Raw genomic sequence first — 19,945 nt, 5'->3', positions numbered from 1 at the left:
GGATGTGGGTCAGTAGCACTTTAGAGCACATTTAAATGAGAGACCTTGGTGTGGTGGGTGATGACAGTTCAGGGTATTTGCTGCTGCTGGTCCGTCTCAGGCCATGTAGCTTCACAACAGACTCTCCTGTGGACTCAGACTGGGTGTCCTCTCCTTTCAGAGAAGCACAATCCATGTCAGTACCCACAGCCTTGGCCTTGGCTCTTTCCTTTTCCTTCTCTCTGTCTGTCTGGTTCACTGGGCCTGAGCTTGTTCGATTAGTCATTTTACTGCTGCAGCTACTAGGATCTTTAACCCTGGGCCCTGTGGAGGCCATGGGTACAGGTTTCAAAGTCAACAGATTGGAATCAATAGTACCGCTGACGGGACGAGTTGCAGGGCGACCAATCACACTGAGTGTGCTTGATTTGGCTGGTCGAGGCAAGCTGCGGTACTGAATGCTGTTTCTGCTATTTGGCCCCAGGAAGCCCTGCTCGCTGCTGGCATCAAAACTGTTCTTTCTACCCGACGGTGTTCCTCCTCCCACTGGCTTCACAGGGATACCAGATGACTTGGGGGTTTTTCCCACCGTAGCAGAGCCGCTGGAGATGGTGGTGCCACCTGCTGTCAACACGGTTGCGGTACCAGTTGCTGTTGGTGGTTTCTTGTAGCCAAAGGAGGCTCCAGCAGTGGGTTTAACTAGACCTGACGGAGGCTTGCGGTGGTCTCCATGGTGATCCCTGCCAGCATCTGAACGAGACCGCTGCAGACCAGCAGTTTTAATGGAAATCTTGGATTTGTCAAGTGGCTTCTCACTTTTATGCGCTACATAAAGAAGAACAGAAAATAGGACAACATAATGAAAAAACTCACTATGTAGTCATTAATAATTTACATACCTTAAATACTACTAAATACTTATGTTTGGGCCCCTCCATTTGCTCTGTTTGTCTCTACCCACAGCAACCCTGACTTTTTATTAATACATCCATGGCCTGAAAAGAATAAACTACTCCAAAAGAAATGAAGGTTGATGAACATGTCTATGTGCCATACCCTGTAAATGTAGTTTTCCACTGAAAAATCTAAACCAGTGCAACCAGTGGACAGTGACACACAATTTCTCTTTGAACTAGACATCTTCACATTAAAGTAAAAATACATATCATTCCAGCCACTGCAGATGAGATGAAACTTAAGCACTGCACATCTGTATTTAATGAAAGGGCTTTTATGCAGCCTTGATGTCATGTGTGACTCACTGACAGGCCCTCCCTGAAAAGGGTCAAAATTAAACTTTTTAAGACACATCTGATTGATGTAATCAATCAGAATCTCATCTGTGGGAATAAACAAAACTAAGAACAGAGCTGGCAAATATGTCAGGGATATATTAAAAGATAAGGGTGAACCGCAAAAACTTTATTTTTTACTTGGGAATAAGGGTAAAGGCAAAGTTACTGTTACACTATAATAATAAAAGCACATACAACACATCTGACCTCTCAAGTCTTTTGTCAAATATAGTTCAAGCTTAGGAAAGCATTACCCAAAAGATTCTTTTTTTCTTACAAGTGCAGCCAAAACACATACAATTGGATATGACATTAATCACACATATTTAAAGCTGAGATTAAACTCAGGAAATTAAAAGGAAAGACCCTCAAATGTTGTTACTGGAACTCAAATTAAGCTATTATTTAATCATGGTGTGTTTTGTTGGGGATTAAAAGACGTTTAAATATATTTAGCTGCTGCAGATGGCAGACTCAGTGTCTCTGCAGACATTTACAGTAACAGGCTTTTCTTTGAGATAATAGAAGAAACATGGGTCTGGGCTTTAAGCTGGGAGGGTTTTTCAATGAACCAGATCTATTGTGCATTTTAAATTATACACTGTGCTATATACATTATAGCCTGACTTACACTACGGAGTACACCTCTGTTTATAGAACAGCCAAGGCAGATATCTGCTTGGTGTCAAGATGAATGCAGACTGTTTTATGTTTGGATTCAGAATACAGTGATTTCACAGAACAGCAATACACCAAATCCCTATAGGAGGTGAACAGCAGAGGTTTAGTAAGACGTATAGATGAAAAGTGACAATATGCCAGTAGGTCTCACCTGCGACTTTGAGCATGCTCTGGGAGGTATGGGTGATGGGGGAGGTCACACCCACAGGAGGATTTCTGCCCTTTTTAAGACTTCCTGGTTGACCCAGAGTTTGAGGTTTTTTCAGCTCCCCTTTAACCCCAAAATCTTCACTGAGGCTTGGAGGCTTCTTTCTCCACTTGCTCGGGGCCTCTGTTTTGAGACTGCCTGTGTCAAAGCTGCAGCTATCAGCCTTATGGCTGGCTTTGCCATCCTCGCTGTACCAAGAAAGTCCACTTTCCACCAGGGAGCGCTTCTCTGCGTCAGTGCGGAGCTGCAGACGGAGGAAAGGAAGAGGCACAGTGTGGGTAATCATCAGACATGGACTGTGTTATCTATGAAAGTGACTGTCCTCTGTAATCTTTGTTCCATCTGAGCTGCATTCCAGTGGGAAGTAGAGAGAAACAAACTGATATGCTTCGAGCGGATTAAAGGAAATCACAGAGGAAGACAAAGGGAGGAGAACAAAAACTTAAAATAAAAATGTTTATGGATTTAACACTTTGGGCAATAACTCAACACATTACATAACAATAAAGAAAATTCAGTAAAAGAGTTGAGGTTCAGCCTTTAATTCTGTAATGTATCACTGTGTCGTGGACAAAAATGACAGCTACACTATAATAGAAAAACTATCATGTGGTGCTTTGAGGAGGTAGTACTGAGGACAAAACTGGGCATGCTGCTACTTGGCACCATATTAATGTGATATAGAGCGACAGATGGCTCATTGAGTAGCACTAATGTCTACTTCTTCCAAGAGAGCACGCTGTAAGTATGCAAAGAGCACAAAAATGTTTACCTGTGGAAACGCTGGACACTACAACCATGTACAGAGAAAATGAAGAGCACTTTATCTCATTTAAAACTCTCCTACAGACATACAGCATTTTAAGACATTTGTAAGTGTTAATTTGTATCTCATATGCTTTATATCAGAAACATTCTTGCACCTAACATATTCTAAAACTGCATCTACTCCCTCATAATTACAGGACACCTCCTACTTCACTTAACAGTCCATTCTTTGTCTACACGCACTAAAAGTGTTAAGTTTACACTCCAACTTGTTTAAGCTGCATATCACCATGATTTATTTCCAATATAGTTAGTGTTACAATGTAATCTTATACACACACATCTTACACTGCCGTTTAAAGCTGCATCTAGTGTCAAACTGCACACACACAATTTTGCACAGTGAAGGCCAAACATCTATTTAACACAAAACAATGTAAATCACATGGTGGGGCTTTGGAGATGCTTCAAGCAGAAGGTCTAAGCTGCAATCTTTAGCACTGCTTCTCCAAACAAAACAAGTTAATGGGCAGAACATGCCACATGTTGTACTACAGATCGGTACAGTACGTCAGCTCACCATGGCAGAAGAGTTACGTCTTGATCCCAAGGGTGTGCTCGGGAGGGAGTTAAGAGAGGAGCTGGCGTTGAACTCCTCTGAACTGAAGTTCTCAGAGCCATCACCATCACCATCGCTGAGCCCGCTGCTGATGGAGCTGCTCTCATCCCACCTGAAACATAACAGCATGACCATTTAGCAAAAATTAAAGAGCAACTGTATGAGTTTACAGTAAGAAAAGCTGCAGCAGCACTCTGAGGGAAAATAGGCTCGCAGTGACATTGACAAATCCATCTGTCTGCAGTCAGCTGTCCATGGAGGTGGCCACATGGTCAAACAAGCAGGTAATTCCAACTTGGCTACAGCTGCTTTGATCCAAATACATCAGAGCTCAAGGCCACATGGTGAGCAAATCCTCAGGAGTGGTTCCAAATTTTTTTTCTTCATTTTATGCTGTTTGCAAACCAAACAGCTCAGATGTTATCCACCTAGAACAATAAGATTTACAGCTACAGCTACTTAAATTGGTGGTGAGACCCATTTGGAAATGTCTAAAACTTTCTTCACTCTATAAAACACACCATTCGCAAACTTTACAAACGTGAATAAACCTTTTAGCAAACCACTGCAACTTATGTGGGAAACTCCCGTCTTGCGGTCAGAATAAAATGGTCAGTCAGGACAGTTAATTTTAAGTTCTGAAAGTATCAGCTGTGCCTTGATTTATTAAATCACCATGACAGCAAAGCGGGACATTTTTAAACACACTGCAATCCTAAACTGCAACTTCAAGGGAAACTTCACAGGACATGCTGATAAATCATGCTAAATAAAAAGTATGTCGACTGACAGCTCAGGATTTAGAAGGAGGTCTGTTATGCTCTAAAGAAGCAGGATGAGGGAAATCAGAGTGACAAGATCCTAAACCTCCCGTGACCCTCCCCTTAATGAAGCTGCCCCAAAACAGATGCTGCCAGATTGGCCCCTCTAGTGGGGATGGCAGTGATGGGCAGCCTCAGCACAGCTCAGACAAACTGCTTACCGGGCATCACATCTCTGGGCACATGAATGTTCGAATACATTTAAAACTGAGTGGAGTTTAACAAGTGTGGCCTCTCAGTCAACCAAAACATCACAGGAGGATAAAACATTTCAGTTCCAGGGGGAGTTTCAAATTGAAGAGTGAAACATTTTTATGTGTTTCAGAAGACCAATAATGCCTTGTTGAATTTAAAAATGATACCTCCGGAGAGCTAAATACAAGTCCAGCTCAGATTTTGTATAATTATGTTCCCCATCATTACTACTGGCAACCACAAGTGGTAATCAAATTTGTGTTGGCGCACAAGAATGTGGCACAGTGGAAAAGGTAAATTAATATGACCCTTTAAAGCTGAGTCACTGCCTGAGCTCAGTCAGTTCATTTCCCTTTCTTTGGTTTCCCCTACTGAGCTGAAAATGCTCTTTGTGGGTCTGCAGTCTGCAATTAGCAGAGGCACGGAACATGGAACTGCACAGAAAAATACAGGGAAACAAAAATGGCCTCTGCACATTCAAAATTGGATTTAATCACATGGCTGGAGTTGAGTTGTAGTCGCAGTTGTAAAACACAGAAGATATTGGTCTTGAGCATTCTGAATCAGCATTTTAGCAAAGTGATTTTGCGGTTGCAGATACACAACCCCAGAGGCAAAGTTTGACAACAAGAGGGTGAACCCTTGGATAAATACTACACTGGAGAATATGAGAAAATGTTTCCCAACACCACCAACAGCAAGAATATTTTTAAGATTTACATTGAGAGCAGATGTTCGTGGTATGTTTGAACAATACCTCCTCTGTCAGGGGCAACAGAGGGGCCATGAATAACCCCACAGGGATGTCAGCCTAAGAAGAGGCAGGAGGGCCTGTGGGCTGTTGATATTACAAGCCAAGCTGTCTGCTCCGGGAGGTGAAACCCAGACAGGGAGAGGGTGGGAGTACACCAGACCGGCATGGTGCATACTTCATACATAGGGTGGCAATTAACTTTTTGTTTTCCATGGCATTGCTCCAACATCTTTCTGATTTGTGCATCAGTGAGTTGCATTGCTGTAAGAATGTTTTGATTTGAAAAGACTGAGGGGCGGTTGGTGCGATTCAGCTGGGTGTGGACATCACAATTGCTGTCCAGACTCGGAAGTGGATCTAGCAGCATCAGTGAAAAACATGTGCACAAGTTGTGGTTGCCACTATGGCAAGACTTGCAGAATTGAAAGGTGTAGAGAAGTCAGAGAGAACAAGAAAAGCAACCAGGAATTACATTTAGACGAGATTTTTACATTTCTCAGATGTGCTCCTTTGCAAAATATGTTAATCTACACTATAGTGCAGCTATAAAACCGCATTTAACAGCACATAGAAAGAAGAAGGTATCTTCTAGTTCAATTCTGACAATTTCTGCAGAAGGTACAGTTCAGATATGGCCCCTGGGAGTGCATGACTATGGCTGAATGAGTGGTTAAGACATCCCTCATTATACAGATAGCTGTGGTAGCAGCATAGCAGTGTCCTCCAAGAATAAAATGTGTGTCCACAGATGTTAAAATCTCCACTGCCAAATCAGTGTCAACGCATGAAGCTCTTGCTCTTTTCTTTGTGCCTGCATTCAACTTCATTGCACAATAATTCACGTGTGAAATGGGTCAAACGCAAAGTTTAAATGAATAAATGTCATTTTATTCCGGCAGACCTTCATTATTCAGATATAAATGCAGTCACAGCAGCCAAACTCATCCTCTACTGTTACAGTGTAGCAGAAAAATTTCCAAATCAGTGACGACATCCAGTCCCCATTAAGAGAAACAATCATTACATTAGGAGGCACATAAAGAAAGCCGTGTAGCATCGAAACAAACTTGTAAAATGAAGCTGACTAGTGTCTCAAAGGGTATACTGGGGTGAAATATCACAATTTAAAGTACCTTGATGTAAAAAGTAAAGTCCGTCCTGCTCCTGTCGCCGGCTGCAGCGGAGGCACTTTCCCGATCAAAAGTCGACCGCTCATTAGTGACTTTTTACGACTTCACAGTGAGCACAGCTTTTTTTTAATTATACCCGAGATTCAAATCCATGTCCTCCGCAAGCGAAGACCCCTGTCCTCCCATTCAGCGAGCGAAAAAAGAACCAGACTGCCTTTCAGCTCTCCGGCTACACCCCCTCCCAAAAAACAGGAGTAAAAAAAAAGAATGACGAGTCAGGAGAGAGACCCCGATATCCCTCCGAGCCCGGTGGTAACCATGGCAACCCCCATTACTCCGCTGGAGAGGTAACGCGTTACAGTACCTACCGCCGTAATCTGATGACTCAGGTTTATGTTTTTTTTCAGGAGACTTTGCGTTTTTAATGACTATAAAAACATATACACTACCGTTCAAAAGTTTGGGGTCACTTAGAAATGTCCTTATTTTTGAAAGAAAAACTTTTTTAATGAAAATAACTTGAAATTAATCAGAAATACAGTCTAGACATTGATAATATGGTAAATGACTATTCTAGCTGGAAACAGCTGATTTTTAATGGAATATCTCCATAGAGGTACAGAGGAACATTTCCAGCAACAATCACTCCTGTGTTCTAATGCTACATTGTGTTAGTTAATGGTGCTGAAAGCACAAATGGGGTATTTAAAAGAATCCAACAAAAATAAAGACAGGTTCTGTAGTGTTATTAAAACACTGAGGGAGTCCAACTGTGGCTTTTAACGTCACTTAACTGAACCATGTCAACCTCACTGCTAGTCTGTATCCTTCACGCCAATCACTCCTCAACATCGTCATCCTTATGCGACTTTGTAGTTCTTTTCGAAGTAGCTCAGTTACACCACAGGTTTAATTACTTCTATAGATTTTTTTTTTTTTAAATTAGACATCTCAGAAATCAGACCTGGGTTAGCATTAGCCAAAAATGTAAGCTAATAGGTGGTGTCCTAACTACTACTAATGAAAAGTTAAATTAAAAAGTCAAGCATGTCCAACCAAAACTGGGATGTCGGCATGCTTATAAGACAAGACAAGGTCAAACTTTTTTTATTGTTACAGTAGTTCACTATTTTTAAACATATTCTTTCTGGCACCCTTGCTACCAGATTTACAAAGATTTTTTGACTGTGACTATAACGACAAAAAAAAAAAAAAAAAAAAAGGCTGCTGTTGTACTCCAGTAATAATAGTTGATCTATTTATGTTTTTATCTTCAACAAACCCAATTTCCCATGAGCTCCAAACTTAGTTCAGGCAGGTCAGAGTTTTTGGACAGCAGCAGTCACAAGTAGGAAACTGAAGAATGGTTTCAGTCCCTTGTAGCAAATGGAAGGAAACCTCAAGAACATGCTTTATTCTTTTCAAAAAGCACTAGTAATACAAGTTGTGCATTAATGTAGTCTACAGACACTGGACACCACAGCAGAGCATAGACCAGGGCTACTCAACTTACCATTGCTCATGGGCCACATAGACAAAACATGTCTGTTAGCGTGGGCCGCAACCTAAAATTACTCATTTAATATGACTGAATTATGTAAAAGACATTTAAATAATCGAGGCAATATTCAATAACAAAATATTTTAAATACACTAAAATAAAAAGACAATTTTATTAGGCTTTTATAAAAGTAAAATAAGATTTTGTTGAAAATATATTATACTTGACCTTATAGCTCTATTTGTGGCTGTTTTCTGTATTTCCCTCATTGACAGTAAAAAGCAAAAGGCCAAATGTCATGAGATAAAAAAACATTGTCATAGATATCAAATTGCAAAATGGGGCTTTATTCACAAAATATGAACAAAATGACAGAATGGTAACTATACTTACTATGCATATTAGCACTTTTTTGTAACAAACAAAAGTAATGTTTCAAAGTTTTTAAAATATTTTTCAAGCAATACTTTTTTGAGAAATTAACTAAATTCAGTCAAAAAACTAAGCAGGCATTGTTTTTAAAATAGTATATAAATTAAGAGATTGCTTATAACTATGAATTGGCATACCACTCCAAAAAATAAAGTAAAAATTAAATCTTGCACATCACAAAAAAAGTTCATCTGTGGCCAAAAACCAACCATTGTAAAACATACAAACATAGCTTATTAGGTGACCTACTTTTTTGAGCCATGAGGTATAACCAAATGGAATTAAAAAACTCACAGGTGTGCATTATTCACAGAAATTGTGCATCAATAGGCAGCCCTGACAGAAGAGGTCAAAACAAAACAATTACACTCAGCTGAAATCATGACATTGTATCACATTTCTTGGCATGGGAAAGCAAAGTCAAATTCACATAGGATTTAAAATAAGTAAAAAAAAAAAAACTTTCTGAAGTGTCTGTCAGGGATAAATTATAAAAAATGGACATCCAGTTGCTTGACAGGCTGAATTTGATCCAGCACGTTTGAAAATACAGCAAAAAAGAATAATGAAAATCAAGTAACATTTATTCTTGTTTTCACAGTTACTGTGCTTAATCGTAAAAGACAAAAACAAATGAATCAGTTTCCGTTACCTAATGAGAGACTTGAGTCTGCATCTCTGCATCCACTAATGGCCTCAGGTCTGGCTGGTATGTAGATGTGTGCAGACAGTCAGAGGTGCTGGTCACTGAGAGAGTTGTGTTGCTTTGACTTGATTACTCCCATCGTTGAAAAACCACTTTCACACACATAAGTTGATCCAAAACAGGTCAAGATCTTCTTTGCACACAGGGTGATGGTGCTATAAGCAGTGGGTACGGATTGCATCCAGAAAGTGACCATGGATTCATCCAAATGCTTCTGCTTTAAAGCTTGATTGTTCCTTAATTCTATCAGCTCTTCCTCAAAATTTTCCTTTGAAACACCAAACCTCTCACAGTGCTGTGAAACATCCCTCACGTCAGAGTTGTATGGATTTTCCACCATTTTAATCATTGGCATGATCGCCCGTAGGTCATTAAAACGACTGGAAAATTCACTGGCAAGTTCACCCAAATGCTGAACACAGACAGCAGGTTCAAATGAGACGCTGTGCAACTGACTGACCTGTGAACGAAGGTTTGGGAAGTGTGTGAAGTCATTGTCACCAAGCTGGTCTTCATAAAGAGAGAGTTTCTCCATGAAAGCAGAAACACCATTCACCAAGGCAGGCAGCAATTTGGCGTTTCCCTGGAGTTTCAAATTTACGGAGTTCAGGTGTTTGGTTGTGTCAGATAGAAAAGATGCTTCCAGTGCAAACTTCTCTCTGGTCCCTGGAAAAAGTCAGTGAGTGGCAAACAAATGTCCTCTCCTCTTGTTTGACCAGTCAGTGGCAAAAGAGCAAGCATTTCCTCCATGAATGTGTCACCATTAAAAAACTGAGCCCATATTATAAGTTGCACCGTATCCCACACATCAGTGGACTCGTCTATGGCCAGGCTGAAGTGGTGCATTTTCTTAAGATCGTTGATCAATGTTATGAACAAATCATCCGAAATGTTTTCCACACGTCTACTGAGAGTTGAATCTGAAAGCTGCAGTTTGGATATCTGTCGGGTGATCTCAGCTTTGTTTTTAAACTTGGTAAAAAGGGACTCATTGCAGTCCAGAAAACACTTTTTATCAGCTCTCCCTCAGTGAAAGGCCGCAGACTCCTTGCTACATTCTACGCTACTTTGAATGATGCCTTTGTGATTCTGTCACTTTCTTTACAGCTGAGTCTGAAAACAGCTTGTTGACCACGAAGATTTCCAATGAGACTGCATATTCTGTCTTTTCTTATGTTACTGCCTGGTGGAAAGTCAACTTTGAAGTCTTTGTGACAGACAGCTGTCATGGTGGCGCTGGAGATTCGCTCATTTTGGAATGAACTGTTTCTGGCAAAGAAGACACACTGTTAGGCTTGTTATTTACCTCCACAAAAGCAAATTCTTCCTCCCATGACTGTTGAAATGTCCTGTGTTCATCACACAACTTGCGTTTAACTTTACCGGCGGCAGCCATGAACTCTACCTCGATTAGTCTTCTTTTATATGTTTTGGATTTTGTTTTGTTTTGTTTTTTTGGTGGTTAGCAAACAACCTATTGGTGCATTACTGCCACCAACTGGTACAGTCCCACAACTGCAACACTTACCTGCCTGTTGTCAGTAGGTCAAATATATTGCCCTCTGGTGTCAGCATATCAGACACTTTTTGTCCTCAAAAGTAGAAAAAAATATATTTATTGCTTACAGTAAGCCGTGGGCCGCATGCAACAGAGTGTGGGAGCTTGCTGGCCCACACAGCTTTGACCTCCTGGACTGGTTTACAGAGATGACATCTAGAGGCACTATTAAGTTATCCGTATCTGTTAACACCAGTAATCTAGCTCTACTTCCGGTTGTAGTCTTTCGGTTCAGTTTTGTAGTTCTTGTACTTATTTACCTTGTAAATGAAACTGTTTTTGCACTTGCTCGTCTCCATCTCTTTCCTGCGTCTGAGCCTCACAGAAACCGTAAAAACCTTACTATTTGTTTTGGAGTCTCTTTTCTCCCTAGCGCTAAAAAATTGCTGAATTGGTGCTTATTGTTTGCTAGAAACACTTGACTCATATCCACTGACTCCACTGTAAACAGGGTCTGGTCCATCTCAGATCTGAATTAATTACTGTGAGAAAAACCTGAGGGATTTACATTGTTCTTCATGATTTATTAAGCGCATCTTAGGAATAAGCAAGGTTTTAAATAGAATTTAAAGCCCATATAAATAGACCTTTCTGTGAGAATTTCTTTTACATCAAATGGAACACTACCATGATGAATTTCTCTTAAAAACAAGGGGTTCTATCTTCCTGCATTACTTTCTGGGGCCTAGCTGGAAAAACTGTCTAAGGTAAGGCCTGAATCACCACGAGTGCAACCACAAACCCACAGATGATATGAGGACCTCCAGTGAGGCATGAGTCGCCTTGGAAAGCCTATTCCCTCCTCTCATTAGGAGTGGAACAGTCTCACAGTGATGATCTCACCAGATCTCATCTCTGTAAACCAGTCCAGGAGGTCAAAGCTGTGTGGGCCAGCAAGGTCCCACACCCTGTCCACATCGCCAGTCAAAATTGCTTCAGCCTGTGTGTTGCTAAAATTATTTAGATTTAATATGTACCAACAAAGGGCTGAACATGACCAGACAACATGGGCCTGTGTTCATTTCATCGGAGGTCACTTTGAATGCAGAAGTAAACAAGGGCTCAGGAACTGCAGGAAATAAACAAATGCACTTTTAGATTTTCAGCAGTTTTTATATATATCAATAAAAAAAACCCTTATTGACCCTGATGATGTATCACAGTTTCAAGGCTTTCTGTTTATCCACATCAGGCCGCATTTTATAATATATAGTCAGTTAAAATGGAATTTTAGATGACTGTGGTTTAACTTTTTGTTAAAATTAAACAACTGTTTTGCTGCCAGTGTGTGCAGCAGACATACAGGCACTGCATGTCTGCTGCACACACTGGCAGCCCAGAACAGAATGAGATGCTTGTTTGATAAAAGCTTGTTGTGTCTGCCTCTATGTTCTCATATCTGCACCTTCATCATCTAAAAATGAGCTGCTCTTCTCTGCCTGTTGCTCTTCTTGTTTTGCTCACAAACCTCATGGACTATTCTGTGTAAACACCTGTTGGTTACTTCAAAAGTTTAGTGTCTAATACCAAAATATGGATGCTTATTCCTTTGCCTGGAATGGTGGGCGATCCAAATTGTTTACAGTACAGAAAAAGACTGTTTTTCTCACGTCTCCTGTTTATCTCAGCCAGGCCACAGTGCTACTAAACAAGCCGTCACAGAGCAAGCCTTGAAATCAGGTTTGTGCTGTATAGCAACAGCTGCTCTGACCTGATAACCAAATGGCTTGTGTCAGAAACATCCTCTGTATATTTGCTTAGATGGAAGGCTGTTGAGTAATGCTGCCACCTCGGGGTTAGGGGTATTTACAGACAGTTAAATTAGAGATCCAAACCATCTGTCAAAAGTCTCTGCACTTTGTTAATCCTGAAGAACGAAACAATTTTCATCTGACCTGTACTGTTGTGGTATTTGATCTGTGCCTATTGCTGTCTTTGTCTGGTGCAGTAAACTGTGCTGCATCATGAAACACTGAGAAGAAATTTAAACAATATTGAATGGAAATCTCACATTTTCTTTGTGCTTCTTTTCAACAGTTTGAAATAATCAGTGCAAATTTGCAGTCAATTTTGTGGTAAATTAAATCACAGCCGAACATCAATTGGATGTCACAGCAATTGTATTTTTCTACTCTGAGCAACTAAACAAGGATGATTTTCTATCTCTTTAGGGAGTCAGATAAAATAGCTTTAGTGAAGTCATATACTGATCCAAAGCTGGATAAGGATACAGCCAGAAATCTGTACATTTCAGTCAGGTTTTTGCAAAGTGTATAGGAGGTTCTTGTTATGCTGGAAAGCTGTTCCCACATTGCAGGAAAAATTTTAGTTAATGTATTCAATACTTTTTAATCAAAATTGTAGAACTTAAAATCTATTCAATTATATTATGTGTCACTTTGTTGCCATATTTTTTTTTAAGTAAGATAACATTAAATGAATCAGAAATACAGTCTAGACATTGTTAATGTGGTAAATGACTATTCTAGCTGGAAACAGCTGATTTTTAATGGAATATCTCCATAGAGGTACAGAGGAACATTTCCAGCAACCATCACTTCTGTGTTCTAATGCTACATTGTGTTAGCTAATGGTGTTGAAAGGCTAATTTATGATTAGAAAACCCTTGTGCAATTATGTTAACACATGGATAAAAGCATATATATAGCATGTATTCTGTACTCTGTCCAAATCCAAACAAACTTAATGGGAATAGTACAGGAAACTAATTGGATGGTCTCCTGTCATTTAACCTGTTTCCATGTGGTGCAATGATTTTGTGTATCCAGCAGGAGGCACAATGTTTTCAAGCTGCGCCTGCTGTAGCTACAGTCTAGTGTACATGTTCTCTAACTGTGAATTCAAATGAGGCACCACTTGACATTTAAAAAAAAAAACAGGCCTTGACTTTGGAATCCTTTGATGCAGAGGAAGAGCAGACATTCCTCTATTGTACTCATTAAGTTCAGAAGCACAATGTGACAAATAACTTCAGAAAGACAGCATCAGAACACAGCACTGTGTTCAGTGATGCGTCTGTTTAAATATCGTTCATTCGAAAGGACCACAGATGAAAAAGCCACACATCTCTCATCCTCACAGCGCCTAATTTTGATTTGTATTGAGCTTGACCATAGCTAGGCAAATGTGAGTGGGCAGCCCTCATCGCAGAGCTGTGGTATTTCAGGGAAGTAAATGGGTCTGAGATGCATCAGTGACTGTTGGAGACTGTAGTCGCCCCATCTCTTCAGAGCCTCTGAAAATGGACTCGTCGTCTGATTATTGAACTGGAAAATTAATGTACATTCTCTATCAACCTCAGATAGAAACTTCCTCTGCCTTGCCGCCAGATATGTAGCCCACATACAGCTAATGCACACTTCATCCTGAGACACAGTCTCACACGGTGCCACATTTACAGCCTGATAGTCTGGAAACATGTGATGTTCTGGCATTATGATGTTGTCTTCCAAGGTTGTCTTGCACTCTGTTTTTTATGTTCTGATTGATATGGCACTTAATATTGAAGCTGAACTTTTTGCTGTGTGAGTAATGCAGCGTCTGCATCAGCAGAATTGAACAAGAGTCAAATCTAACATAAGGCAATATATTTGGAGCTAAACTGATAGTAATGGCTGACAATAATATTCCTGTACCAACTCCAGTAAACATATAATGATAATGGGGAACGATGTATTAACAGGTACCATATGCTGCATGCTTTTAAACATAATATTATGAAAAACAGTAGATGTATCAAGTTTTCCACCTGGGGCTGAGTGGTTTACACTGTTGGAATCCAAATTGTGCACCCAGACAACCACACGCAGACATGATACGCACATGATTCATACTCCCTGGGGTGCTACTGCAATGATCCATTACACACATGGCTGAGGACGCTGGTGAAGGTGGAGGCCTGTTTGGTATTGGGGGAGTCTTTTCAAGTGAGTATTTTACTGACCCTTGCTGGAGAATGAGAGTTCCATATTGACCCCAGATGTGCACAAGCTGCTGACTGTGGGGCCCTGTGTGCTCTGTATATCTGCTAAACAGTAACACATAGCATAGTGTAATGCAGATTGTGTTTTCCATTATTGCTCCTCTGTTATCCATTTAGAAACAAAAGCACATTACAAATGACCTTGCTTTCAAAACATAGTGTGTGCAATTATGTGTTTAATTCAAAATCAAGAAAATAACACCCTTTTTTTTCCTAAGTTGTAGCCCTAAAGGACTGACCCCAAGCAATGGCCTCACTAAACTGTAACCCCAGCAGCGCCTGCAGAGAACCAGAACACTGAGGCCAAAGACCAATTCTTGTGCTGATGGGTCTAAGTGGGTCAGAAAATGTGTGAGGCTTCAATAGTCAGGGAAGCACAGTGACTAAAGTCCAGCTGAGGCAGGAAAGGGAAATTGAATGCAGACTGCCCAGGGCACAGATCCAGGATCAGATGACTGCAGAAAACCCTTTGTGCATTATAGAATGTGTTTGTCGATACACATAGTTTCCATGAGTGAGACTGCAAAGTATTCCAATATTTAGAAAGCTACTCTCACTTCCATAATGTACATGCCAAGCTCTATTACGGTTACCATGGAAATGACATTGCCAGAGGAGCAAACTGAGCCAAAGGCTTATCTACAATATAGAAAATTTAGGCAACCATAGCAATGACATGCATTCTGTGTGTGTTTGTGCATATGTGTGTGTGTGTGTGTGTGTGTGTTTGTGTGTGTGTGTGTGTGTGTGTGTGTGTGTGTGTGTGTGTGTGTGTGTGTGTGTGTGTGTGTGTGTGTGTGTGTGTGCGTATGTGGGTGTGTGTGTGTGTGTGTGTGTGTGTGTGTGTGTGTGTGCGTGCGTGTGTGCGTGCGTGCGTGTGTGTGTGTTAATTGGACATTCTCACTAATAAAATAATTAAATGTGCTTTTTATGGAATGTAACTGAGCAAAGAACGGCAAATTTCTGGAAAACAGCTTAAAGGATTTTTTCCACAGTCAGTACCACCACAAAATCCTCACAGTACCATAATGCAAATGGAAATATAAACAATAGCTTTAGAGGCCATCAAATGTCAAAAAAAGGTAATTAAATAACAATCTCATTTAGTGGTTATGTCATCTTCACACCCATTTTTCCCTTTGTTTTTCAATCTATCTATCTTGCTCTCCTTTATTTTCTCTGTGTGGTTCTTGCTTTCTGTCTCTCCATCTCACACAAACCAGCAGCAGACGCACACACAACCATCACACATATATCCGTTCAGCAGCTATCACACTAACACACGAGGCAACCCATCACTGGGTCAGTGGAAGACGGTTGCCATGGCAGCACATCCCGAGCCGTGTTGCCGCATGATCAGAGGTGTGATGCTGCTGAACCAGCCTCCTCTCCCTGCTCTGCATTGCTGTCTGCATGTTGCTGTACAGAAAGAGAAGCCGGTGCAGTGATGATCCCCACATGTCCAAATGCTTGCCCCAAAACCCTCTGAGTGCCATTTTGTCTTAATTCTTCTTATACAGCATTTATACGGACCAGCTTGCTGTGCCTTGTTGTGTGCAGCAATGTGAATAGCAAGTGGTGCTGTCATGAGATTTAATAAGGCCTATATCCTCTAATAAATCATCTTTTCTCATCTCATTTGTCTTTTGAAAACACCTTCTATATCATGCTAAATCCTATAACATAATCCTAAATTGTAATATCATGATTATCACGATTGAATTGAGGGACATTTTACGTCCCACCCATCAAATTTCAAATAATCCATGTACAAAATATGAAAACACGCCTTGTTGTGTAAATTTACTTGTTCTGAGACCAAATCTAAAAAAAAAAAAACTAGGAGAAAAGATTATTTGAAAAGATTTTTAAAAATACCAAATAAGTCTGGAGTCCCCCCTAAAATGCCATTTTTCTTTTGTCCCACCCTTCTGATGACCAAATTGAATTTCAAACAAAACAGTTAAAACAGCAAAAGCGGGGCGCAGGTCTGGTCTCCTGCTGAAGCTAAGGACCGATCCACACAAGCCACCTCTACCGAGCCTGTACCTCACCAATGCCAGATCCATCACACACAAAACGGACGACCTGGAATTACAACTTGTGCGTAATCTCTACTGTGTTCTCAGTATTATGGTGGCCTGGCTTCACCCGAAGATCCCCGATGCTAGTGTGCAGCTAGCTGGCCACTCTGCACCGCTCAGATCGGACCGAGGACTCCGGCAAAAGCAGAAGTGGGGGAATCTGTATCTATGTGCATGCTGATTGGTGCAACAACAGCGTGATTATGGAGAGACACTGCTCCCCTGACATTGACTACATGTCTGTTAGATGCCTGCCTTATTCTCTCCCGAGAGAGCTAACAGTAGTGATTGTCACTGCCGTGTAGTATCTGATGTGTTACTTATCATATGGAATCTGGGATGTATGGTCTATTACAATGGAATGCATTCTCCTTTTAGAAGGTACCCTTATTAGGGTACCTATGTCCAAGATGTTGAGTGATGGGGCTCTTGGGTCTAGGAGAAAGATTGACGGGGCCCTCTGTTTGCTATTTTGGTCTTTTAGCTGAAACTATTTGTTGTGACTGCATATTTGCCCTCCTTGTTTAGAGCATATAAAAGGGACCTCCAGTTGTGGTTCGGAGAGGTTCGTTTGGCTGAATTCTACAGTCTCTGTCTGACTGATGCTGTTCTTCCTTATAATAAATGTATTATTGAGTCAACGGACGTTTCTTCTTAACCTGCACATCACGAACATCAGAGAAACCACGACAGCTGTTTACATTCCACCTGAAGCTAAGGCTAGCACGGCGCTCTCTCTTCTGCTGAACGCCATAAATGAACAGCAGCGGGCCCACCCTGATGGTGTTCACATTATAGCTGGAGACTTTAATAAGGCCAATCTAAAGACTGTACTCCCGAAGTTCAATCAGCACGTCAAATGTCCAACCAGAGGGGAAAACACTCTCGATCATGTTTATTCTAACATCAAGCACGGCTACAGAACAACACTCCTTCCCCACCTCGGCCAGTCAGACCATCTCTCCCTGCTGCTCATCCCTGCATACACCCCACTGAGACGTAGATCCAGGCCCACCATAAAGACTGTCACAACTTGGCCTGAGAATGCACTCTTTGAATTACAGGACTGCCTCCAACACACAGACTGGGACCTTTTTGAACACCAGGACCTGGAAACATTCACAGGGACAGTACTGGACTATATTAAGTTCTGTATGGGAACTGTGTCTGTGGACAAAGTCATCCGGGTTTTTCCAAACCAGAAACCCTGGATGACCAGCCAGGTCCGCTCACTCCTCAAGGTCCACGATGCTGCTTTCAGGTCAGGTGACAGAGCTCTCTACAGTGCAGCTCGAGCTGACCTGAAAAAAGGAATCAAAGAAACCAAAGCAGACTATAAGCGAATAGAATCCCACCTCGCCAGCGACAGACCACGGGAGGTGTGGCAGGGTCTGCAGAGCATCATGAACTTCAGAGGCTGTGATGCAACAGTAGGAGACCTGAGCGAGTCGCTGTCAGAGGAGCTCAACTGCTTCTTTGCTCGCTTCGAATTATCGCAGCGACACTCATCTGCCCCAGTCCTCAGGAAGAACAACCTGGACAGGAAGCTGCTCCTGGACTTCTACAGCTCATCCATAGAGAGCCTGCTGACGTTCTGTGTTTCCACCTGGTACAGGAGCTGCACTGAGGCAGACAGAGCGAGGCTTCAGAGGATTGTTGGCTGTCCTCTCCCCTCCCTCATGGACATCTACTCCACCCAGTGCCTCAGCAGAGCTCAGAACATCATCAAGGACAGTTCACATCCAGGTTCTCAACTTTTGATATGTTGCCCTCTGGGAGGCATTACAGATGCATTAACGTGAGGACAAACAGACTAAAAACCAGCTTCTTTCCAAGAGCCATCACCACACTGAACTCTCACATGTAACAACCCAGCCAACAATATAATGTAAAATGTCACCACTGCTGCTGCTCTATACTACCTCAATATTCACTCTATGCTATTTATATTGTATATTTGTAAATAGAGACTGTTTGCACTACCTTTAAGATTTTTAAGACTTTTATCTTGCACCTTCTTGTTTGCAGTGAAAAGGAGAAGCTCTTCGATCTCGTTGTACACTGTGTAATGACAATAAAGCACATTCTATTCTATTCTTTTCTACACATAGAGCAGATATAAAACAGATATATAATAATAATAACAGATATATAATAATTAGGTCCCACTCTGACCAGTCCTACGAGAAACCAGTGCTTGCAAAAGGTTCTGAGATACGTATTGAATATGCACAAACCGACATTGGGGGAATGGATACGCTGTCTCGGCTGCAGTCTGAATGAAAGTGGTATGTTGGGAATTCGTGAAAATACGCGTCAAGGTTATTTCTGGAATGACCCGTATACATTGGTATGTAAAATTATAGTCATCTATTGGAAAGCACATTTTTGAGAGGGATGTCATGTATAATCACAATAGCTTGCAGTAGGAAAAGTAAATTAACTATAGCAATAATATTATACTGCATCTGCCATAATTGTGAAGCTACTCTAATCAATATTTTTGCATTAACCGTGGATCAAATGACTGTTTGTAATGTGTCATAGTGACATACTCGCAGGGAATTAGGTGGTATGTTCATTCAGCCAAAACCTTTGGTACAAAACTTCTAAATAATGGGCTCCAGCCATAACATTTGGCCAGTACTTAAATGACCCTTAATCAGCCGTAGAATGCAAGGTTAGTGCTGAAAGTTGACACAGTGCCAGTTTCATTTGGCATATATGACTCATTCAACTCACACAGCACATTTTAGTTTTTAATCAGCCTCCCTGTACAATCATGATCAGGATCTATAACATGATCTATGTTGTCACTGCTCAAACTGTGGGAGTCAATCGACCAGACACCACGTGAAGCTCACACTGAGCACAGATACCAAACCCTACGTCACTTTTGCCCATTGACAGTTCCAATAAAAATGTTTCATGCAAAATGGCTGAATGTGTCCTACATGTTGACTGATTAAGAGAGGAAATGTTTCTGTTTTAAGTGCTAGCTTTTGAAGGAGAAACTGTGCTGCTTGGTTTAATGTTCAGCACAAGTATGATATGCTGAACTTCTGTTAATGGAGAATTGAAAATAAACAGCTCTTTTTTTCATATTTTTTTTCTTTATTGGTAGAATCCAAGTGCTTTAATGATTACAGTAAGAACAAGAAAAGCACTCAGAGAGTGCAGTACTCCACGAAGGCTGCTCAGCCATTGTATG

At 41.1% G+C, this 19,945-nt stretch overlaps 1 protein-coding gene across 9 annotated transcripts in view; it reads right to left on the bottom strand.

The window, feature by feature from the left end:
- The window catches only part of nav1b (neuron navigator 1b), a 97,085-nt gene that overhangs the window by 22,696 nt on the left and 54,444 nt on the right, over positions 1 to 19,945 (bottom strand). For 8 of the 9 annotated variants that reach the window (XM_055010640.1, XM_055010645.1, XM_055010642.1 and 5 more), the window contains 3 exons: positions 3,512 to 3,662; positions 2,107 to 2,407; positions 45 to 804 (listed from right to left, as the gene is read on the bottom strand). In XM_055010640.1, coding sequence (XP_054866615.1) covers positions 45 to 804; positions 2,107 to 2,407; positions 3,512 to 3,662 — 1,212 coding nt within the window. Of the gene's footprint in view, positions 1 to 44; positions 805 to 2,106; positions 2,408 to 3,511; positions 3,663 to 6,453; positions 6,648 to 19,945 lie in introns of those variants that run through there. The other variant, XM_035949002.2, reaches the window with a different exon arrangement.

The sequence above is a fragment of the Amphiprion ocellaris genome, chromosome 5, assembly GCF_022539595.1.
Source record: "Amphiprion ocellaris isolate individual 3 ecotype Okinawa chromosome 5, ASM2253959v1, whole genome shotgun sequence".
NCBI lineage: Eukaryota > Metazoa > Chordata > Actinopteri > Pomacentridae > Amphiprion > Amphiprion ocellaris.
Note: the sequence above shows the minus strand (reverse complement) of the source record. Positions and strands in the feature narration are given on the sequence as shown.